The sequence below is a fragment of the Typopeltis vanoorti genome, chromosome 7, assembly GCF_054136105.1.
Source record: "Typopeltis vanoorti isolate ZY-2024b chromosome 7, IOZ_Tvanoo_1.0, whole genome shotgun sequence".
Taxonomy (NCBI): Eukaryota; Metazoa; Arthropoda; class Arachnida; order Uropygi; family Thelyphonidae; genus Typopeltis; species Typopeltis vanoorti.
In genome coordinates this window covers 110026652-110046229 of record NC_143555.1, presented here as the reverse complement: position 1 = coordinate 110046229, position 19578 = coordinate 110026652, and the positions used below count along the sequence as shown (strand labels likewise).

General features: G+C 33.8%; 1 protein-coding gene across 1 annotated transcript in view; it reads right to left on the bottom strand.

Moving 5' to 3' along the window:
* wls (Wnt ligand secretion mediator) overlaps positions 1-19578 on the bottom strand; it is a 146318-nt gene that overhangs the window by 44820 nt on the left and 81920 nt on the right. Inside the window, exons 6-7 of the mRNA XM_090396063.1 lie at positions 17343-17383; positions 6267-6394 (exon numbers count right to left, since the gene is read on the bottom strand). Coding sequence (XP_090252189.1) covers positions 6267-6394; positions 17343-17383 — 169 coding nt within the window. The remainder of the gene's footprint in view (positions 1-6266; positions 6395-17342; positions 17384-19578) is intronic.

The following is a 19578-nucleotide window of genomic DNA, read 5'->3' as shown; positions in this document are numbered from 1 at the left end:
AGCCAATAGATGAGAAGTATCCAGACATACACGTGGTGCAGAGCGACGTGGAAAAAGCTCGGTAAGGTGCAATTACTCTGATTTTGTGTGAAAGTTCATTAGAAGAGAGAAGATTGTTTACAAATATGAAATTAAGAACTGTATTCTAAAGAACTCTGTGGACAGTCTCTATATAGAAAGTTAACCTCCTTCGAAAGTAAGAATTGTTTGGACGAGATCTTTTGTCATTTTGTATGTGATAGGATTAACTTGATGCGATAAGAATAGTAGAATTTAGTATCTCAGTAACATTAGAATGTTTGTTAGTTTTCTCTTGCTAGTAATACTATGAAAAGGTACTTAAATTAAGGGGATATTAAATCCCACATAGTTTTAAAACCGAATAAGAAACTCAAAGATTGGAATCAGAGAGTTTCTTGCCGAATATAGTAAACTATAAAGTATCGGCGACACTAGCGTTAGCCAATGCAAGTGATCCTATTAGGCAGTACAATACTGGACGACTCGTTGCAAAGGTGGGGGGACCGGTCTGGGTAGTGACCTCCCTCCATAATGTAATAACAGCATACATTTCCTAGGAAATGTGTTTTTACATTATGGAAAATACCTAAGAATAGCGATCTGAACTTCCCCCCACCTTTGCAACGCGTCGTCTGGTATTGTACTACGTACTAGGATCACTTGCATTGGCTAACGCTAGTGTCGCCGATACTTTATAGTTTACTATATTCGGCAAGAAACTCTCTGATTCCAATCTTTGAGTTTCTTATTCGGTTTTAAAACTATGTGGGATTTAATATCCCCTTAATTTAAGTAATGTTTTCATTGCCGAAATGAAGCTTATTAGCTCTTTATACTTAAGTAACTTAATGGTTGCACCTGTTTGGAAAACTCGTTCGCAGAGTATATAAGTTCTTTTCGCTATACACTTTGGTATTAGGTCTAGCTACTCACTGATGAAGCCTCAAAAAAGGCTGTAACCGGTCTGGGTAGTAACCTCCCTCCATAATGCAATAACAGCATACATTTCCTAGGAAATGTGTTTTTACATTATGGAAAATACCTAAGAATAGCGATACGAACTTCCCCCCACCTTTGCAACGAGTCATCCGGTATTGTATTACGTACTAGAATCACTTGCATTGGCTAATGCTAGTGTCGCCGATACTTTATAGTTTACTATATTCGGCAAGAAACTCTCTGATTCCAATCTTTGAGTTTCTTATTCGGTTTTAAAACTATGTGGGATTTAATATCCCCTTAATTTAAGTAATGTTTTCATTGCTGAAATGAAGCTTATTAGCTCTTTATACTTAAGTATGAAAAGGTATTTAGCTTAACTTCATATCATCATCATCATCAAATTCCTGCCATGCACCCTCAAGGGGTGTACAGGATATGATAGTACTACGTGAAAAAAATTACATCATTATTAATTTCCTATCTACAATTTTCCTCCAAATCAGTCTGTTGCTTATCAAGACTCCAACATTATCAGATCTTATATTTCTATCGTCTAAGGCACTTTGTACCATATCAATCCACCTATATCTTGGTCTTCCTCTGGGTCGTTTTCCTGCCAACTTGGCAGAGAACACTTGTTTTGCTAATCTTTCCTCGCCCATTCTGTTTAAGTGACCATACCACCTGAGATTAGCTCTGCTAACGCATTCCTGGATGCTGACAATGTCAAGTTCTTTCCTAATATCCTCGTTTTTAATATGATATTGCCATTGATGCCATCTGTTCACGCCTATAATCTTTCTCAGGACTCTCATATCTGTGGTCGCTAGTCTTTGGTCAAGTGTTTTACTTCTGACCCAGCTCTCAGATCCATAAGTTAAAACTGGTTTGAACACTGTCTTGTATACAGCTAATTTAGCGTTCCGACTAATTTCTCTCTTATTCCATATGAATCTATTCAATTGACTTCCCACGATACCAGCTTTGCTGATTCTGTTGTCTATTTCTATATTTAATTTACCATCTTCATTAAAAATTGTGCCTAAATAGCTGAAATGTTTTACTTGTTACAAAGGTTCTCCATTCACAACACAGTTGACATTTTCAATGATTCTGCCTATTTTCATTGTCTTTGTCTTTTTACTGCTGACCTTCATACCATATCTATTACAACAGCTATTCAATTTAGTCAGAGAATCTTGCAGACTTGTAGCAGATTTATTTAGAAGTATAACATCATCCGCATAAAGCAAAGAGCTGACATTAACATCTCCAATTTTGATATTATGTTTAATACCACTTTCCTTCATAATGTGATCCATATAGATAATGAATAACAGAGGGGATAATGTACATTCTTGTCTCACACCAGATTTAACATTAAACCATCTTCCTGTACTTCCTTCAATTCTAACTGCTGACTTACAACTCAAATAAAGACTAAGTATTGCTTGATATAATGCCCCATTGACACCATATAACTGCAGCGTATTGAATAGCTTCTCTCTTGACACCTTGTCATATGCCTTTTCCAGATCGACAAAACTTAAATACAGATCTTTGTTATATTCCCATGCTTTCTCGACTATTTGTCGTAAAGTGAAGATCTGATCCTGACAGCCTCTATTTGGCCTGAATCCAGCTTGTTCTTCACCAAGCTTTTGGCCTGAATCCAGCTTGTTCTTCACCAAGCTTTTGGCCTGAATCCAGCTTGTTCTTCACCAAGCTTTTGGTGAAGAACAAGCTTTGGTGAAGAAAAGGCATATGACAAGGTGTCAAGAGAGAAGCTATTCAATACGCTGCAGTTATATGGTGTCAATGGGGCATTATATCAAGCAATACCTGAGAGGAGACCTCCACATGGTCTTTAAAGGAATGCGGAGAACCGACCAGGGCTTCTGACCTAATGTCCAATCCTCACCTTCTCGTGGTGCACCCTGTTGGGTATCTACTTGGATACTGAACAGACGAGGATGGGCTGGCAATTTGGGATTTAGCCGACCAAATTGTATTCTTATTGGTTAAACCAAAATATAAAATGATGGTACAACATGACTTCATATCATTTGCTATCTATATCCCAATGTGCAGTTACTGTGTTTAGCATGCCTTATAAGATTTAATTAGTTTAGAATGTGTTAATCTCTTAGTTCGAGTATTATTTAGTATTGAGTATAATTGAGTGTATGAATTTTGTATTGTGTTTTAGATATTCCAATAAACATGTCATATTTACCTGAACCGAGTCATGCCTGATTACGATTCCAAATTACTACTTATAAAAATAGAACCTATTTTGGCGGGAAGGATTTTGAGAGTGAATATAATAATAGATTTAGGTAATGACTGCAATAATCTGAATCTATACGGCAGTTTAAATAAGATATTGTGTAGGAAAGCTAAGAATCTATTATTGCCTCCCTGAGTAAGTACCTTTTCTGATACTGGCTGGCACAGCAAAATATAAATTTGCCAGTATCCGAAGAGGAAACAATCCTAGATATAAGAATAAGATTAAAGTGAATAAAGAGAAGAAAGAAAAAATAACGAAAGGTGAATATATAACAATAGAGCAGCCGGTAGGATTTTGTTTGTATAAGGTTTTAGGTAAGAAAGGATAGATTTAAGAAAACAAATTAAGAATAAATCGTATAGAAGCATCGATATACCAAATGGTAGTAGAGGCTTCTAATGCAGCTTGCTCTAAAAGCCTCTACTGAAGATGTAAATGAATTGCTAAATTTTGCATGAAAAGGAGCCTACCACTGAGAAAATTATCAAAATGGAAGAGCAAGGAAGCATTGAAAAACCTCATTCTACCATACCTTTATATCAGAAATGCTTCATCATGCTACAGGGAAATTTACTAAATAAAGAGAGAAAGAAAGAAGACTTCTTACTTCAGAAGAGAAGTAAGAAGTCTTCTTTCTTAAGTAAGATTTTTATTTTCAAAAGCTCTAAACAGTAAATCCTGAAACATTTTCATATTTGGATAATTAAAAAAAAAATGTGTTTCTCCATTTCATTATTTAAATGCTATATTTTAGATTCAGTAAGGAAATACTGTGAGTAGACATATTACTATTATAATAACGGAATTAACTCACGTAAATTATTCTTTATTCGTAGAATTTTCACCCGAGTATCACAGGTATCATCAGTACAGGAACAAGGCTAATTAAACAATAACTGTTATATTCACAAAGCGCCACCTAAGTAGCTAAGGTTAAATTTCCTAAATTTATTTAATTATTCAATTATAATAATTAAAAAAAATTCCATGCTCGTGTGGATTATCATATTTCTGACAAACAGGAAGATCTGCTCGGGTCCGGTTAGAAGAACACCAGTCATACATCCAGTACTTTGAACCCGAACGGTCTGGAATTGCAGAACATGCCATCAACACCAGACATAGAGTTAAGTGGAACAAGACAAAAGTCAGTTCCTAATGGAACGGCTATACAAAGAAATATGTGAAACATTACTTCACTCCCCTAACCTAAACAGATCCAATGGTCTACGTCTTTCCCCCTTGTGGGAGAGTGTATTTTATAAAGTAGCAAATCCTCCCTAACATATAATTGTACACACACACACACACACACACACATATATATAAAAAATTAAATTATTATAATTGAATAATTAAAAATAAATAAATAATAATAATAATTAAATAAATTTAGGAAATTTAACCTTAGCTACTTAGGTGGGGCTTTGTGAATATAACAGTTGTTTAATTAGCCTTGTACTGATGATGCCTGTGATACTCAGGTGAAAAATCCTATGAATAAAGAATAATTTACGTGAGTTAATTCCGTTATTATAATAGTTAGTAATTTTAGATTCATGGCCATTTCACTGTGGTATGACGTAGTTCAAATTATATTTTCAGGAAAGTATCCTCAATTAATGGCAAGAGCCTAGGGAATGTGTAAATGAATAAATAATATGATTTATAATGGCTCACTTGATTGTATTCCACAAACAAATCAGGTCATAGAAGTATGTGGGCAGTCTACTGTATTTGAAGTGAAATTGGCAGGAAAAATACCTAGAAAAAAAGACTAAGATATACGTGGACTGATGTGGTTACAAGTGCTTTCGAAATGGAAATATAGGAGCAGATCCAATCAGAGATAACACAAATGATAAATCAATTTAAAAGAAACTATTATTAATTAAAAACTAGTAAAGAAATAGCAACTGTGTTAGGCTCACATAATATTTAGTACTTGTTAAGTGTATACAATATAATGACTCTTATGAAAGTTAGCAATTCTCTATCATTGCTGACCTTTCATTAGCTTCTGTTATGGTTTACTTCCAATTGAATAACATGTATATTAGCACAAATAGTTCAACTTCAAGATTTACAATTGCAATTCCCTTTATAAAAAAGTGGTGTAAATCTCAAAGATCATTTTCCCAAGGATTGTTTGTTATAATGGGAAGATATGCCATCAATAATCCAGAAATTATTAACTTCTTTTAAATTAAAAAAAAAAAAGTCTATCATTATTTTTTAAAAAATCAATTCCACAGAGAAGAGATTGCAAAACCTATAAATACAATAGCATGCGGATAAGTGGTTATAAAAAAAAAAAGGGAAAAAAAAAGGAAACTTGGTGTGTTTTACTTGAACAGAGATAAATTGAATGGAACAAGAAGATGAGTAAATGGGTAAACAAAATTAAAGCTGAACCATATATGAATGTCGACAAGTGCTCATAATTTTCCATCTCTCTATTTAATAATTCATCCTTTAAAAACACTGCAATTTTAATTAAAACATTCACATTATATTAGCTTACTGAATATGAATTATCAATTATGAATGAAGATGATATCAGAAGATAAAACCATTTGGTAGCTTTCTATCACTTTTTATTAATTACTTCTAAGTTCACTCACATCCACTATTTTTTAAAAGTTACCTTTGCCCTGCTATTCTAACTTACATCATTTCAGAGCTACTTAACATGCTTAAATGTGTGGAAACAATTGCACATGCTGCTCCTCCACCCTATTTAATAACATTTTAGTGGTGATTTTTCAAATCTAATAACTTTTTTTTTTGTTGTTGTTAGCTGAAAAAACCCATACAAACTTTTGGATTTTTGTTTTTTTTGATAAGCTATTTATGTATTTTTAATTTTTAAAATTTTATTTAAAACTTTGGGAAAGAGATTTTATCACAATTTCAAAGGAAGAAAGATGATCAAGATGATCATTTTCAGTATATATATATATATACCACATTATAAGTAACAAAATAATCAAATGAATGAATAACATACCATAAGATGTTCACCACAGAACACAAGCCAAAAACTAAGCAGAGCAGCATAAAAAAAACCTTGTCGAATATCTCCCAAAAGCAGCATAAATGGCAATTCAATCCACAATGTCAGATATTCAAGAGGCACTATAGAAATAAATTTTAAAAAATACTGTATGTGTGTACACACATTATATATATATATATATATATATATATATATATATATATATATATATATTAAAGATACCAAGAAATTATATACTTGGTTTTTCCCAAAGAAGTAAAACAATGTCTTGCGTATGAAATATATTCACTGAGCTACTTGTATATACAGGCTAATGACTTCATATGAAGTCATTTAACATACAATCATTTGACATTATACTTAAAAGAAAGGTAAATCCACATTGTTCTAAATATGCATAAACATAAAAAATGTTTTTTCTTTAAATGGCAATTTCAAAATGATATGGCAAATCTATGACATAACAGATTTTCGATATTTTCAGTCATCTTTACTCCACAGTTTTTGAGAGTATACATTCCAATAATTATATGGCATTTATGCCGTATAATTGCAAGAATGAGGAAAGACAGGCTCTTTTTTATAATGCAAGTTTCTTTTTCTTTAGTTAACAATTGAGTATTAATGCTTAGGGGTTCTATGGGATGGTGATTGCATAATATTATTAAGTCCTTGACTTCATGATATATAATATATAGCCTCTCCCACTCAAATATCACCCTTACCTTCTCGTGGTAGAATCTGTTATCAAAACGAGGCTCTGGTGACTGAGTATCAACGGTATAACTGAAACATCTACACAAGAGTAAATGCTTGTGTATAAAATGCATGTCTGGATGCTGAGGTAGCAGCCCTACCACCAGAATAAGAACTCGGTGGGCTAACAACCCACAAGTCCCCAAAAATGTAAATACTGTTTTCAAGTCAGATAAATGCAGAAATCGGACAGACTCCTTGGTACCGATTAAAGCTTGGAAAATTAGGACATGAATTGACCAATGGAATGTTAAAACACTATCAAACAGGAAAACTAGCACAACTAAGAAAGGAATGGAAAAATATAAAATTGAATTATTGGGGATTAGTGAAGTAAGATGGAATGGTATTGGTAAAATAAATTTTCCCAGTGGGAATGTGTTTCTTTATTCAGGGATGCCTAATATAACTGACATACATTAATATGGAGTTGGAATCCTCATGAGCAAAAGATTTAGTCGGGCAATGATTGGGTGGGAACCAATTTCAGAACGAATAATAACAGTAAATCTTAAAACTAAAATTGGAAGATTAAGAGCTGTTCAATGCTATGTCCCAACTGAGAATGCATCTTTTGAAGAAAAAGAAGTTTTACAGTCTGCTTGATAAGGCTTTTATGATGACACACGGTAATAAGAGCATACTTCTGATGGGTGACTTCAATGCTAAAGTTGGTACAAATAATGAGGGGCTGGAGGATGTAATGGGCAAGCATGGGTTGGGAGAGAGAGAAATGTAAATGGTGAACTGTTGGTGGAACTGTGTGGCAAATATAACTTAGTAATAGGTGGCACAATCTTCCAGTATAAGAAAATACATAAAGTAACCTGGGTGTCACCAGATGACAAAACACAGAATCAAACAGATCATATTGCAATCAGCCAAAGGTGAAGGAAAATGTTATTAGATGGCCGAAATAAAAGAAATGCTGATACTGGCTCAGATCATCACATAATAATAGCATCTATGCAGTTATATATTTTAAAAAAATCATCAGGGAAAACATTTAATAGATGGAAATTTGATATTGCTAAACTACAAAATGCTGAAGTCTGCAAATGAGTTTAAAATAATGTTAAGGAAAAACATGGATATTAATTTTGAAGGCGAAGAAGATATAAGGAATGATGATATAGAGGCTAAATGGAAAAAGGTAAAAAAAAAAAAAAAGTCCTTAATGATACAGCAGAGCAGGTTTTAGGATATGCTAAAAGAAAGAAAGAAGAATGGTTATAAATGGAAACTTAGAGACTAGTGGATGAAAGGAAAAAAATAAAGCTGAAATTATGTGCAAGAAATACTCCCCAAAAGGAAATTGCACTTAAAGAGAAATATAAGATTTTAAATAAAAAAGTTAAGAGAAGTGTGCTAGAGAAGATAAACAGCAACGGTTTGAAGAATTGGCATCGAGGGCACAATAAGCTGGAGACAAGTATAATAGTTGAGAGTTAACCAGTATTATAAGAAGACTTTCCGGAGAAGCCATGCAAAAGAATGTCCCAGTGAAGGATCTCAATGGAAAAATTCTAATGTCAACAGAAGAACAATCAATTGGAAAGGTTGAGACAACATTTTAGTCAAATCTTGAACAATAGCATACAAACAGAAATAAAAAGAGTAGATGAATTAAAAATTGATACCAGCCCACTATCTAAATTGGACATAAAAAAAGCTATTAAAGAAATGAAAAATGGGAAAGTGGCAGAACATGATGGCATCATAGCAGAGGTTCTAAAATCTGACAAGGGATTGGAATACAGGAATAATAGTAAATATAATAAATTTAGTTTAATCCTTTATCCAAGTGTATGCAAACAAAGTTTGCACCTGAAAATATCTTCAGGACTGGGGCAAGGTGGTACATCCATAGGCAACTCGTAGCAAAGGTGGACCAAGCTCTCATCACACTCCTTATCCTTATCTCATCCCAGACATGTATGATGCTATGCATTAAGGGAAGGGCCACTAGCCAGACCGGTTTCGACCTTTATTGAGGTCTCGTCAGTGGGAGGCAAACCCAGAAGTGTGACACAAAGACAGAAGCAATAGAGAGGTCATATTTACCTATATGAGTTGCCAACAGGTGTACCACCTTATTATTAAATTACTCTGGATTTAGAGAAACATGTCGGAAGTTTATTTTGTACTTGGTGAAGTTTTTTGTAAAGTGTTTGCTTACACTTTATTCAAGTGTAAGCAAACAAAGTTTGTGCCTGAAAATATCTTCAGTACTGAGGCAAGGTGGTACATCATATGTGTAAATATGACCTTTCCATTGCTTCTGCCTTAGTATCACCACTTCTGGGTCTGCCTCCCACTGAAGAGACCTCAATAAAGGTCGAAACCAGTCTGGCTAGTGGCCCTTCCCTTAATGCATAGCATCATACATGTCTGCAAAGAGATGTGCTTTGCATTGTGGGAGATACTGAGACAAGGAGTGATGAGAGCTTGGTCCACCTTTGACAAGTTGCCTATGGATGTACCACTTTGCCCCAGTCCTGAAGATATTTTCAGGTGCAAACTTTGTTTGCTTACACTTGGATAAAGGATTAAACTAAATTTATTATAGTCTAACCAGGTGCAAAATAAACCTCCAAGAATAACAGTAAAAATAACAAAGAAAGGAGATTTGGGAAACTGCAATAATTGGAGGGGCATCAACCCTGTTATGTGTCATTGGCAAAATTTTCTGCAAAATTATTCTTTTAAGAATCTTTAATATTTTAGATGAGGGCATGAGAAGAGAGAAGTCTGGGTGTTAAGACAAATAGATCATGTATACATGATCTATTTGGCCTATATACTACAATGCTTCACCACAGCAAATACCAACTTGAAAGCCTTTTTTTTTTTTTTTTAAGAATCAACAGTAGATTAAAAAAAAAGCCAACCTAAGTGTGATTGGAGGCACTGTTGACTAGGATTTTATTAAATTAATACATATTGATGAGAGGGGATGATGGGAAGGATTTTGTGTGTGTGTGTGAATACGTTTTCTATAAACTAAGAAAGAAAGGGTGCCATTGGGAAGACAGGCTATTATTATTATTTTACAATAACATTTTCTACAAATTCTTTTCAAGTCCAAGCCTCCACTACCGAATTTGTCTTACCCAGAAATGAAGGCTGCTCTCTCTCTCTCTCTCTCTAAGGAGAAACACTAACTTTGTTATTACTTCTTCTTTGAGTGCCATCTCCTATCGGAGGTCGGCGACCACCTTGGCAAATTTTGAGCGATTCTCAGCTATTCTGAGCAGTCTCTCAGAGTTCATACCAGTCCACTGTCTGATATCTGCCAGCCAAGATTTTCTTCGTGTTCCTTGTCCTCTTCTTCCATTTATCTTCCCTTTTATAATCAATTCAAGTATCTTATATTTTTCATTACGAAGTAGGTGACCAAGATATGCAGTTTTCCTTCTTTTTATGGTATCTAAAAGTTCACGTGATTTCCCCATTTGTTTCAGTACTTCCTGATTGGACGTTTTTGCTGTCCATGGGATTTTTAACATTTGTCTGTATAACCACATCTCAAAGGCTTCAAGTCTTTTTATTGATGTTGTCTTCACGGTCCAAGTTTCTGCACCGTACAGCAGTACAGACCATACATAGCATTTAACCATGCGTACTCAAAGCTCTAAGTTTAAACTGCGGTTACACAGTGTTGATTTCACCAAGAGAAAATTTTTCTTGCCATTTCAATTCTAACTTTTATTTCCATTTCTGGATTGCAATCTTCATTTAACCAGCATCCGAGATATTTAAACTTTACCACTCTTTCTATTTGTTTCCTATTTAAAGAAAGTGCTAAATTAAGAATTGGTCTCTTACTTATGACCATGAATTTAGTTTTGGTGATATTTATTTTTAATCCCATTTTTTCACACTCTGCATTTATTAGCTCCAAAAGATTTTGAAGATCCTGAATATTGTCAGCCAGAAGAGCTGTATCATCGGCATATCGGATGTTACTGATGATTTCACCATTTACACTAATCCCTTCCTTTCTTCCTTCCAAGACTTTTTGAAATATGGCTTCTGAGTAGATGTTAAAAAGAAGAGGTGACAGCACACATCCTTGCCTTACTCCTCGTTTGATGTTAATGGAGTCTGTAATAATGTCATCAACTTGAACAGATGCCTTTTGGTTCCAATATAAGTTTTCAATGATCCTGATGTCTTTACCATCTAATCCAATTCTTTTTAATAGTACAATCATTTTAGCATGTTGGACTTTGTCAAATGCTTTCTCAAAGTCGATGAAGCAAATGAATATTACCTTATTTTGGTCAATACATTTTTGAAATAAGATCTGAGAACAGGAAAAGGGTCTCTCTTGTTCCCAAGCCGTTTCTAAAGCCGAATTGGGTATCACTGATGGTGTCTTCACATTTTCTGTATATTCTTTTTTGAATTATTTTCAGAAACATTTTGAGAACGTGACTCATTAGGCTGATCATTCTATAGTCATTACAAGTTTTCGCATTTACTTTTTTAGGTAGCATGATGAAGGTTGACTGTAACCAGTCTTGAGGGATTATGCCTGTATCGTAGATCTTATTAAATAGCTTTACTAATATGTTAATGTTGTCACCTTCTAATAACTTTACTATTTCTGCTGGTATTCTATCTGGTCCTAGGGCTTTACCATTTTTAGCTGAGTTCAATGCACATTCTACCTCTGATTTTAGAATGCATGGACCTTCCATATGTTCATAAGTATTTTCTGGGTTCTGTCTGTCATCAGTAAAGAGTTCTATATATTTCACCCATTCTTGTATTTTGTCATTCTTTTTGGATATAATTTCTCCCTTTTTGTTTTGAAGGATACAGAATTGTTTTTTCTTATATATACCTGAGGTCTCTTTCATCTTTTTGTGTAGATTAAAATTGTCATGTTTTTCCTGTAGAATTTCTATTTCTTTACATTTTTCATTCATCCAGATTTCTTTTGCTTTTTTGATCTTGTGTTTAATAATTTCCTGAACCTCTGTATATTTTGTTGGATTATGATTTTTATATGATCTGCGTTGATCCATGAGAGAAAGAATTTCATCAGTCATCCAATCTTTCTTTTTTACTGCTCTATTAGGACATAAGGTATTGCTATTACTAAAGCCGATAAAAGGAAAGTATTAGTAGTGCAAGACCAGAATGAATACTGCAGAAAACTAACATTAATGCTATGTGACTGCTCCACATATCATCCTCTTTTTAACGATTCCAGGGTGCCATTGGGAAGACAGGCTATTATTATTTTATTTTTCTATAATGAATTGGATCGGGTGCTGCTGTTAAGGTGAATGTACTCTCAAGGAGTGTACAGAATATTAGAATATTATGTAATAGATAAAGTACTACAAAATGTTTCCTCAGATATATAGAAACATCTTGCTAACTGCGTTTGTTTTCAAGTCCAAGCCTCCACTACCGAATTTGTCTTACCCAGAAATGAAGGCCAATCTCTCTCTCTCTCTCTCTCTCTAAAGAGAAACACTAATTTGTTATTACTAAAGTCGATAAAAGGAAAGCATTAGTAGTTCAAGACCAGAATGAATATTGCAGAAAACTAACATTAATGCTATGTGACTGCTCCACATATCCTCTTTTTAATGAGTCCACTACCAGCCAAACTGAACATGGAATTTATACATGAACATGGAATCATGTTCATGTATAAATCCCTGGTTTCTTTTGCTGGGATGCAGAAACCAAAGGAAAACTTACAACCTATCACACACAGATCCTCAATTATATGGCCTTACCAAGGTTCACAAAGAAAATATTTCATTACATCCTATCATAGACCATTGGCTTTTCCTTAGCTATAAATTGAAAATCACTTCTGACATTCAAGGGAAAAATCTTTGTTTCTTAAGAACAGTTCTCATTTCAGAGAAATTAAATCAGATAGCCTTCACCCCCAGTAATCTCTTATTCAACTTAGATATGCCTTTATTCACTAATATTCTGCCTAGAGGAAACAACTGAGTTCCTCTGACAAGACTTTCCATCACATATTATTCACTTCTTTGACTTATCCACTCTGGCTACTTCACATGTTAGAATAACCTTTACAGCAAATTGAAGGTACAGCCATGGGTAGTCCACTTTCTGCAACACTTGCTTAGTAGTCCACATATGTCCTTTCATCTATTTCATGGAGTGATTAGAACACTTACTTAAGAATATCTCTCCTAAACACTCTTTATGGTAAACATATGCAGGTGATATGAACATTGAAAGGAAAAGAAAATTAAGCAGCAAAATAAGAAACAAAGCATGGAAACAGGTAAGTCAGGAAGTAACGGATATCAGATAAGTGACGCCTATAAAAAGAAAGATTGATATGGTGTTCTAAAATAAAACATGCTATTGTTGAGCAAGTTATTATAACTTTGAGTTTTACATCAATTTCAAATGCTTTACATTTCATTTTTACAATAATATATCAATGACACATTGCAAGGGCCAAGAAATAGAGAAACAATTGTAAAAATGATTTATAATTGTAAATAATGATTATTTTTACATATGAAAAGTTTCATTTGGTTTCAAGGTTCTGGATTATGTAAAAAAATAAAATTCTTAGTCCAACTATGGTAGTGACATGGTTGGACTAGGTTTACAACTTTTTGTGGGTAGGAGAAAAAGCCCATCCCAAGTGTCACTTCCAAGTAGCAGTACATATTGTATAATTGCAGAAATCAAAAAAATGTCACGAGCTACTACATGCTAGTTTACCATTACTCTCTCCACCCACCCACTCCCGCATTTTTTTTTCTTCTTAAATCTCATTTTTGTAGCTAACAAAATTTTGTTTTCATTCACGTCTTTAAAGCTGATTGTTAAATTTGATTTACTTTCTAATTTTTTTTTCCCCACTGAAATAATACAATACCAAATATGAAATATGAAAAAGTGAAAAAATATAGTTCTGTCTTTTTAATTTTCTAGTTTTAATACAAAAGAAAACTGTACGAAGTATTTTCCACAGAATTACTCTCAACAGCTGTATTTTAAGCCAATGGATTTTTTAGGGCTAATCAGTGTAAACAATATTCTCCCTGTAAAGCATGGTGGCCCTGTCTACATGTAATGCTGTGCCAACACAAATAATACATGCTGATGTTGTAATGAGTACATTAAGTTAAAAATCTATGCATCTGTTTTCAGTAAATGAATATTTCAGGACATGGATTGTGACATCATTTGCTAGTGTTAAATCTTGAATAAACAAATTTATGAATTAATTGCTTATCATTCTAGATTTAACAAGTTCGCCATTTCCCAAAGATAAAGTGTTAATCAGGAAAGATACTGTTAAATTAAATAATGTGTTATGCTCTAAATCTATAAATTTCACTTACATCTTAAAAGTTAAGAATGTATATTATTTGACAAATTTTGTACCTTAAGCAAATGCCAATGGGTCTATATATACTTTGTTTGGAACTTAATCCTATTAACAGTAAAGCTGCCTATGACAATACACGTGTAACGAATATTGCAAGTCATGCTTGTGGTGTGTAGATTGTCTGCCAGACGTATTGACAGCGCTACAATTCGCGAAAAAATTTGGCGTTTGTGAGTGACGGTACGATAGCTGATTTGATATGTAAGCATATCCAATGAATAAGAATGGCAGAAGATATAAAAGATTATTAACTGACCTGGGAGCACTCTCTTGTTCCTGACTTTCGTCCGAGATGTGTTGTCCCAGATGAATCACTGATGTTCGTAGCTCGGAGTCCTAGGCTCGAGTCATCGTGCTCTAAGAGTTGATACTTCTGAAATTGTACTTGACCGAAAACTAAGTCCGAGTAGGTGATGCTCGAAAAGCGTTCTGAGAAATCCAAGGACATGCAGCTTAATAATCCAGAAATCTTTGGGCATGAAAGGTGGTACTGACAACGAGGAAGCACTCATGCAACGTATCCCGAATTTCTGTGTATGCCAGAACTAATGAGACTGTTGAGGGACACTCATTTTTCTTCTGAGGAATCACCCTAGAAGATTGAAGTAATCCACAACCGAGATGTTCCGTAAGTTGTCTGAATGCGGTAAGAGAATTTTGATTCCATTTTGTGACTATATTAACTGTGGGAATGAATAGTGATTATTGTATAGACTCTATTATGAAAGGAAGTTGAGGCATCAATTTGTTCATAAAGAACGTGTCTAGAACCAGAGGACATTAGATGTAAAATTAATTATCTTGTGGAAATCAGAGATTATGTATTCCATAATGGATGTTGTGTCTAATCTTGAGATATAATCTGTTCCTAGAAAATTCGTTTTAAAAGGGTAAATTAAGAAAGGATTGTTCCTTGTGAACGTGTTATGCCAGTGGGATATTAGTTCTGAATGAAATGAATTATATTAAGAAGTTTATATATGTGAATATCCTGAGAAATATTAAGTGCCCTTAAGAGTTTTGTAATACAGAGTATAGATGTTCGAATTAACGTGCTGTGTTTAAATTGAACAATAGATATATGAAGTATGTAGTGTATACAATAAGTTTTGTCTTATGATAAGGCTTCTTACTTAATGCCAAAAGAATGTTATAGTTTTTGAGTAAAGTAGAAGATTATATCCTAATCATATAATTGTGCTGGGAGATTGAATTGGAGTTTCATATTGTCTTTATATGTGCAACTTAGAATTGAGAGGAGAGATAGAATTGATTCTAATAATACTGTGACTGTATAAATTAATCTAAGGAGAAAGTAAATTGAATGATTTGATTTATTCTCAGTATAGATAATATTTTGTATTGTGTTAATTTAGAATAATAAATGTTCTTTTTATTGTGTAAATTCACGTGCTTGCCTGAATTCACCTCGCTGTACCATTCATTAAACTAATCGGATCTTTGCAGGAAAACCAAAAGTAAAGAGAGTGACTAATTAACCATGGTCACTTCTGTGTAAGAGAAACTTATGGAGAAATTTAGGGAATTCTTTGCTTAAGGAAGTTGAGTGTTATTGTGCTTATTAATTAATTATTCCTTGGAGTTATATTTAATATTATCTAGACAGAGTGGCACAGGGTAAAAATAAATATTCTCTATGTTGATAAGGGAATGAACTGATTAATGAGAACCTGTAGAATAATACAGATAATATGATGTACTTTCTACTAATGCCTGTTAGGCACATTTCCACTTAAATAAGTAGTGACTGCAACTTATCTTAACGATAGCTATAAGGATAGAGTAAAAATAACAGTTGAGAAACTACAAGACTCCCCAAGAAATTAATGTCGGTTACCTTTAGTAAATAACAATTAGACAGATAAGAGACCTATCAGACCAAGCTAGGGGGTCATAACAGTAGGAAATTCAGTTCACTATCAAGAAGGCTTTGAGCTTTCACCATTTCCAACAGTGAGCTTAAAATTGCACTGGTCCTATGGCACTCAGGCTGGGACTTTCTGCTTTGTTACAACATATCATTTTGCTATAGTGATGTTTGTTATAGTGTATATCTGTTGTATTTACCTGTTTTAGCCTTATTTGTCTCAGTAATGTCATTTATAATAATGCGATACTTCTCTAGTTCTTCTGCCAGTTCGACTTCGACTCCTGCCAGTTTGCTTGATACTTTTTATGCTGATAGTACCTATCCAAGTAACAGAAATTTGAGTTTGTTCCAGTAGCTGACTTAGCACTGCTCACCTGATTCCTTGATGAAAACAGTGGGGACATGTTTAAGCAAAGTTTAACTTTTATTCAAGATATCCCGCAAAGCCTTTCTACTTTGGCCAAATCTAATCAAGAATGATTCCATGTGTCAATTGCTCATTTGAGAAAAAGCTATCCATAAGATGAACATTTAAAAAATTGTTCAAAAATATTTTTCTACTGTAAAAATTAGAAGTAGAGATGCCACTTTACAATTTAAACATGATTATTTACATGACTTAATTTTAGTGTACATTAACTGTTTCTTTGTAGTGTCATTGTTTGTTCTGACAATGCTAGCTAGCATTATGTTAGAGAATATTAGATTTTTTTTTTTTTTTTTTAAATAAAGCACAATTTTTCTTTAACCATGATTTTATCCATTACAAGTCATTGACAAACAAGTGACTAGACAAAATAAATGTAATTTTTATTTTTTAGATGCATTATGCAAAATGCACAGACATCAAATTACTGTAATTCCATGCAATTTCCATAAATTCTGATCTAATTTTTCTTTCGATAAAAATTGAAATCATACTTAAATTTCGTCAAAACAATTTGCAAATTATAATAATGTCAAACATAAAAAAATTCATATCAAATTTAAAAAAAAAAATACTCACGGTTTAAAATAGTCACAGCAATTCCCAAAACCAGGAGCATTCTAGAGAAAATAAAGTTCCACTAAGCAAACCAATTTAAATATGTAAAAATATTTATTTAGTAAAATACTTTTAACTTACAAATCCTACAATAATGTATTTCTTGCCTGCTCTATACAGATACTGAATTATATTTAAATTTGAATAGAAGGTATCTCATTTTCACTTTAACATTTTTGGTCCAACAGACCATCATGAGCAAGCAACCTGGCTTTGCAGAAACCTAATTGATACTATGCTAGAGTAGTTAAATCTATTTTTATAGTCTGCTAGGTTTGTCAATTGTCCATTCCACTGGATGAAATACCCAAGTTTCTGGGAGGAAAACCCTGCCATCTCCACATGAATCTAGCTAACTCACCTTCAGCTGAAACACCCTTACATAAATTGTTCTCAGAATCCTAGAAAAAAAATTCAAACTTAGTTCTTTTCAACTAAAGGGCATTATCATTAAGAACTGCCATAAGGAGGTGCTCAAATTAACGACACCTAAAATGCAATATACATATAATCTTTATTATTATTATTATTATTGTATAGGTAACTCCATGGAGTCTGAAGACATTGTGGGAGACCTTAACTATCCACACAATTTATCATACCTCTCCTTGAAACCCATTAACAGAAAAAGCACTCAACTGACTCTGGCAACCCATTCCACTCATTCACAACTTTCCAAGCAAAATATCTAGATCTCACACCCTTACTAATCACATTTTTATTGAACTATTGAACTTCCAGGAATGACTCCCCTTGTTCTGGCCCTTCCATGAAAGTGCTGAAACATTTACCCTGCATCAATCCTATAAAACCCTTTAAGCAAATTAAATGTTTCTACCATATCCACTATTTTTCTCCTATCAACCAAGTTCTGCAATCCACACAGCCACAATCTATCTTCATAGGAATCATTCACAAACCATTCACCATCTTGATCACTTGCCTCTGAATCTTCTCCATCACTTCCTCATCCTCAAGAAACTAAGGAGACCAGACTTGAGCAAAGTAATCCAAATGTGGACATATCAAGGCTTTGTAAATAAAAAGGAATAACAACTTCATTATCTCTACTTTTTAATGTGTTCTTCAATAGCCAAGTAATCTTATGGACTACTTTAGCGACACGTCCTCTAAACTTTAACTCTCTGTCTACCAACCCCCATCCCTAAATCTCTAGCTTCATCTGCTGCAAGTTTTTTCATTTGGTTATATTATAAATTAAATATGCCAAGAAATTATATTCTTGGTTTCATCCTTTATCCAAGTGTAAGCAAACAAAGTTTGCGCATGAAGTCACTTCACGACTGGGTTACCTGTAGATAGGGGTTAATGACTTCACACTGACTGCCTTGGTATCCCATAATGCAACCCACATATCCTTATGAACATGTGGCATCTTTAACTAATGGCAACTTTAATTTATAGTATAACCAAATGAAAACACTTTCAATTATGCTCTCTTTCCACTATTGGAACTCTACCAGAGCTGAGACTTCAATTAAACAGCCTAGTCAAAGACAATGCCTGTTCCTTTGCACATTCTCGCAAAACCCAAACTGATATCCTATCTAATCCCACAGCTGTATTTACATTGAGATTCTGCAATATCCTAACTTCCAATCCATCCTTGCAAAGTGGTTACTGAGTGACCACTTTGCAAGGGCATATTCTCCTAGTAAGTATATCATTACTCAGTAATTTTATCTGCTTCTGTCACCTCATGACCATCATCCTCATTAAGGTTAATCTTCCATAGTCATTCTTCCTTTTACTTGCCACATAACAAAAGAAAACTCTTTGGGATTTCCTTTGGCCTGCTCGACTAGATTCTTCTCATAATCTGATTTTGCCTTCCTTGCCATGCTGGTCACCTTTCTCTATACATACCCTCCATCGCATTTTCTTCTTCTGCAGTTCGTGCTTAATGATATTACTCATTCATTTAACTCCTACCTGATTAACCCTCCTTACCATAGGTATACAATTTAATATTGCTTCCTCTAGATAACCCTTAACCTTAACCCTTTCATAATTAACATCCTTACCCTGCAGTGTTTTATGCCATGGCATAGATTTAAGCTTCTTCCTAAGGTTGTCATAATCACCACCTTATAGTTCCACATATACTCCCCCCTTTTTGACAATATTCCTCATTTGTACAATCTCCCTAGTCAAGACCACATGGTCACTTGCACCA